The 6,000-nt window shown below is 43.0% G+C and overlaps 1 protein-coding gene across 1 annotated transcript in view; it reads right to left on the bottom strand.

Moving 5' to 3' along the window:
• Positions 1-583: 583 nt before the first annotated feature.
• CLIC4 (chloride intracellular channel 4) overlaps positions 584-6,000 on the bottom strand; it is a 71,670-nt gene continuing 66,253 nt past the window's right edge. Inside the window, exon 6 of the mRNA XM_038757699.1 lies at positions 584-4,364. Coding sequence (XP_038613627.1) covers positions 4,200-4,364 — 165 coding nt within the window. The 3' untranslated portion in view covers positions 584-4,199. The remainder of the gene's footprint in view (positions 4,365-6,000) is intronic.

Here is a 6,000-nt window from a genome sequence, read left to right as displayed (position 1 = left end):
GTGCTTGGCACATAGTAAGCTCTTAATAAATACCATATTAGTAATAGCTCAGGCTGGATCAGGGGCAATTCTGCCTGGTGGGTGGAAAATGGATAATAATAATAATATCATTTATTAAGTGCTTACTATATGCAAAGCACTGTTCTAAGTGCTGGCTAAGATTAACTGATTGACAGTCTCTTTGGGGTAGAGGATCCTCTTAATTGCTTTGCCTTTCAGAGAAACTTATCATACACTTGAGATTTATATCCTAAATGACTTATTGCATTCCCAAGAATTCAGACTAAAATCTAGAGATGCTGACAAACACACTCCTTTTTCATGTGGGAAGTACCAGCTCCCCACTGTACTTTCTCTTTTCCTTGTCCTACGTCCTCTCCCGACCAACTCTCTACAACCCCACATTCTTAAATGTCAACTTGGCATCAAAGTACTTTGGACAAAAACTTCTGGTTGAACTCATAATTAACCCCAACATCTTATTATAACCTCTAGACACTCACACAAGAAATAAAAGGGATCTTGTTTTAAACTGTTTCACTCAGTCCTGATTTTTTTCCCCCCTGAGAAACATACATAGTCCTTGGTGGTAGTGAAAATATAATTTTTATTTTTTTTAAACAATAGCTGCCAGCAGTACATGGTATACTTGTAAAATGTTCCAGAGAGAAAAGGAAAAAAATGTTAGGCATACTACAATAAATTCTCATTTGACTTCTGGAATAATTTTACAGTCAGTTTTCCAATTCAGTTCAATGTCCTGGCTTGGGGAGGGAATTTTTTTCCCCCCCGTGATGAAACGTAACTAAAGAGCATAAGCAATAGACTGGATGGGAGGGAAAGGTACTTTTCTTGGGGATGAGAGAGTTCCATGAGACCTAAGAAAAGATTCCTTCTCTATGTCCAAATACTGGAGTGGCACAAAAGAGGTTGATCATTTTTGGATTTAACCACAAGATAGGATGTGCAAGGGGATGAAACAAAATACTTTTTTTGTGAGTGCTGCTGATGCCTCTGCGCTGTTGATATTATCTTTTAAACTGACACAGAAATAAAACCATCAATAAACGACCTGTTCTACTGGGGAAATCTCACCCTGCAACTGAAGGAAAAAAGTGCCTAAAAGCACAAATTTTTGACTGCCACCCAAAAAGATTGTTCGCATGGATAAGGGCAGCTGACAAATATCAGAAATCTCTGAAGCGCACAGCTATTGCTCGGGTTTAAAGATAAGGTTGTGACAAAGCAAGAGCAGCTCGGAAATGTAGTCAGGATTGGATTTTATTACAAGAATTAATGTCGGTGAAAGGCGGCTGGAGTGCCAGTCTACGTCCTAGCTGCTCAGAACTGAGGTGGACCAAATCCGTTAGCACCCAGAAACCTTTCCTAGCCAATGTCCCCTCATCTTGGGCCTCTTTCTGGGTTTCCTGGGATCATTTGGAAGGAAACCTGATCTCTTGAGTTCGCTCAAACTTTGGCCCCTCCAATGAGGTTTGAGTAAGAGAATCCAACCTTTCCAGGGTAGAGTGGAGCATTTAATCCAGGGTCAATCCCACAGTGTTTTCCTGAAGTCAGAAGGGTGCTACTAACACATCCTGTATTTAATCTGTGATTAGCGGTGAAAAGTCCCATTACCCACATGGCCTAGAACAGCTGGGAACTGCTTAAACATCCCAGAAAGGATAGCCTGTTGGTGGAGAAAAGACGACACGAGGAGATGGGTAAGGTCCAAAGGGGGCTACAACCTTCCATTTCCCAACTTTCCCCTGCCTGTCACAATGTCACAACCTCGGCTTGGCTGCTGTATTCCCCCATCCCAGTCGGATGGAGGGCCAAGAAAGTGACACAATTTGTGCTCCTGTGGAGAAAACAGTTCCCCTCTGAAAGAGACATACTGGAAAAGAACTGGGCTGGCTCAAAACGTGGGCATGTGTAAGGGGAGGGAAAGCGAATGAGGAAAATGAATAAGTGATGGGAAATGAAGGTCTAGGAAGATGAGACCACGGATAAGGATTCAAGCTCCACAAAGCCTAAGTCTCCTCGGTGCTTACTTTACTAGAATTCAGCTCTTTCCCATTCTCCCCACCCTTCCCTCCAACTTGCAGATATAGGCACCGAGAAATATACTTCTTTCCCAGCTCTGCAGCCATGGAGTAATATTTGGCCGCAGCATTATCTGTGGCGTGTCTTTAGCACACTCGACAAAGGACTCAAAACAATTTCCCCATTGTGGGGTAGGGGGGAAAAGTCTAACAGGCTTTCCTTTGAAGGCAGAAAAGCCTCTACACTTCATGCAATATTTTAAAGTCTGAAAGATCTGTCGGCCGAGACCATTACTCTATCTGCAAGAGAGCTTGGTTGAAAGGTAAGACAGACGCAACTCCCCAAGCCAAAGGGACACGTATTACAGAACTTTTCTCTTCTTCATCTTCCTCTATGAAGCTAACTTTATCGTTACGTAAAGTTGCAAAGAAGCAGGGTGCTTAGAAAAGTCAGGCTGTTGAAGCCGGTGCTTACCAAATATTAGTGTAGAAAAGGGTCAAAGCTTGGTTGCATTAAATGCAATATACTTAAAAGTGTCCAAACTGCAGTCTGCAAGGAATGGCACTTCTAAAATCTGTTCAATAGAAAAAGGGTTACAAAAAACCCCCCAAAAAACAAAAAAAAAATCCGTAACTATAATCATAATCATGTTCTTTGGAGTAGTTTTCATAATGGCTTTTTTAAAACAGCTAAATTTTACTACACAAATTGAATTCCTATTTGATGTATTTTTCCAGGTTCTTCCTCCCCAACCAGAACCAAAACTAGTTCTGGTTTATAAATAAAACTGAAACTTTTAGAATCATAATCACGCTACTCCTCAGTGGGATTGTGGGTTTAAAAAAAAACACAAAAAACAACAACAAAAAAAACCCTTAATAGAAATGCAATGATTGAGATTACCCAAAATTGTAGTCGACACACAGACACACACACAGACACACACACACACACACACACGCCTTAACCACTCCAATTTAACCTAAAAAGGAATGAATGAATAGTTCTTTCCACTCAAATACTGAACCCCATCAAGGGAAGTTCTACTTTTCTCTAGGAAAGCTATGCATTCCGTAGGTTAAGGCAAATACTTTTCCTTCATAAAGGTCACTTACATTAAACATGCTTAAAAAAACAAATCAAACTTGAAAGACAATTGATGCCACACCTTAACTTAACCTACACTATTTCCTGTAATTGTTCATTTTTGCACTGCTATTACCACATACAGTAGCTCTACTTCAGCCAGATCCAAGTTTGCATTATATGTAGTGTTCCTTATATCCACCCGATTTTCCCCAAGGAAAAATGGTTTGCTAACCTCCCACCTTAAGGAAGAAGCCCCTTCCATTCCAAGTAAGCAGGAGAATTCAGAAACGGTTCAAACAGAGGACAGTGGGTTAACTTTGGCCGTGGAGCCGAAACATTAATGTTTGGTACGGGCTGAGGTGTCTCAGGTATAGGCAAGTCGCTCCTCTTAGATTAACCATAACAGAAGGGCAGTTCATGCCCCAGGAAGGTCCTGAGAATTAAATATCGGCTCTCCCACTGAGCTCTTCATTATCTATATTGGGTGTGATATAACTAATAAATGCTTTGAAGTCAAGGGAAGAAAGAAAAACACCCACAAACACAAAACTTCTGCAAAAGGCTCTCTTCTCAGGTGATCAAGTCCCCTGGTGCCTATCTAGAATAGTCTGAAATGGTACAACTAGATGTTGCCAATACAGTGATAGTCCTTCCACGCAGTTTGCTAAAAATCATAAACTCAAAAATACATATTAAATATTCCTGGCACGGTGCTAAGAGAGGGCCCTACTTGGGATGGCCCTGCGGGGAAAGAGGACAGGCCCTCTCTAACAGATCCTCCCCTCTCCTGCCCGAGGGACAAGATGGCCAACTCCTCGCGGTGGCAAACGAAAACCTCCGGGTTCGACGGGATTTGGGCTGAAACCTTCAAGACACTTTTCAGGTGAAATTTTTTTTTTTCCCCCAAGTTTGCTACTGTACCTGGCCTATCCTTGATCCTAACCTTGAGTAAATGCACAGTCATGCAAAATGAAACGGCTATTTTATAGAGAGAGGAGCAGTCTGTTAAGAGAAGCGCATTCTGTTAGGGGAGGTCTCTATGATCTCTCTCTCGCTCGAGTGTTGCTTTATTTGGTGAGTCTTTTGGCCACGTCGCTGTAGGCTATTTCCACCTCCTTATCGCCGGGACAGGTGTTGGTGAACTCATCCCGGCTATAGGCATTAGTTAGATACCGCCAAATGCCGGTCATTCCTTTGGGAATATCAAAGTTACGATATTTTTTGGCCACCACCTAAAACACACACGAAAAAATACAAGTCAGTTCATTCTTTCCACCTCACATGGAGAAAACCAAATCTTTGGGATTTTTTTTGCTTCTTTAGCCCACTAAAACCTTGGCAAGTCACTTCACTTCTCTGGTCCACAGAGATTAAGGGATTAAGACCAGGAGCCCTATGTGAGACCTGGACTGTATCCACCCTGATTAGCTTGTATCTACTCCACCACTTAGTACAGTGCCTGGAATGTAGTAAGTGTTTAAAAAATACAAGGCAAACACCCTGCTATCACTAAACAATCAGCATGCTACTCAATTCCCCCTCTAGACTGTAAACTAGCTGTGGGCAGGGAATGTGTCTGTTTATTGTCATACTGTACTCTCCCAAGTGCTTAGTAAGGTGCTCTTCACACGGTAAGTGCTCAATAAATACGATGGACTGACTGACAATTAATAATAATAATAATGATGGTGTTTATTAAGCACTTACTATGTGCAAAGCACTGTTCTAAGCGCTGGGGTAGATACAAGGTAATCAAGTTGTCCCACGTGGGGCTCACAGACTTAATCCCCATTTTCCAGATGAGGGAACTGAGGCCCAGAGAAGTGAAGTGACTTGCCCAAAGTCACACAGCTGACAAGTGGCGGAGCCGGGATTTGAACCCATGACCTCTGACTCCAAAGCCCGAGCTCTTTCCACTGAGCCAAGCTGCTTCTCTACAGACAATTCCTCTGCGCAGGTTCTCAGTCCTGAATTCTCAGAGTCAAGGCCCGCCCGTTATTCCCGACAAGGTCGGATGGAGGATAGGCAAGCTGGATTTATGAAACAAGGCCACGAAGACCAAAGCCACGGGGAAAGATCATAGATACGAATGCTTCCACCATGGAGTCGAATAAACAGGGGTCACCTGAGGGTGCTTATTACAGCTACAGCAGAAACTGAGCTCGGTCTGCCCCATTCTGGGGGGAGATGAAGAACACGCCATCAAAGCCTGCTCCATTTGGCAGGGGGAGAAACCAGCTGGGCATCAGGCAACCTAACTGCGAAGCCAGAGCGACAGCACGGGTTAATGTGGCAAACCCCAATTCAAGATTAACTGGTAGGGCCCGTATGAAACTACACACCACAACCTGCTACTTCTGGTGGGGTTGAAACACCCAAACACACAACAGAAATTAAGGGCTATGTTCACTTTTTTTTTTTAATGGTATCTGTTACATGCTTACTATGTGCCAGGCATTGTACTAAACGCTCAGAGAGACACAAACCAATCACGTTGGACACGATCCATGTCCCACATGGGGCTCATAGTCTTAATCCCCACTTTACAGATGAGGCCCAGAGAAGTGAATTCATTCATTCAGTTGTATTTGAGTGCTTCCTCTGTGCAAAGCACTGTACTAAGCACTTGGGAGAGTACTCTATAACAAAAACAGACAAAATCCCTGCCCACAACGAGCTTACAGTCTAGTGGGGGAGACAGACATTGATATAAATAAATAAATGACAGATACAGACATAAGTGCTGTGGGGCTGGGAAAGGAGATGAATACAGGGAGTATGTCAGAGTGACACAAAGGGAGTGGGAGAAGAGGAAAGGAGGGCTTAGTCGGGAAGTGAAGTGACTTGTGCAAGGTCACCTAGCAGACA

Source organism: Tachyglossus aculeatus, chromosome 16, assembly GCF_015852505.1.
Source record: "Tachyglossus aculeatus isolate mTacAcu1 chromosome 16, mTacAcu1.pri, whole genome shotgun sequence".
In the NCBI taxonomy this organism is placed as follows: domain Eukaryota; kingdom Metazoa; phylum Chordata; class Mammalia; order Monotremata; family Tachyglossidae; genus Tachyglossus; species Tachyglossus aculeatus.
This window is presented reverse-complemented; position numbering and strand designations above follow the sequence as displayed.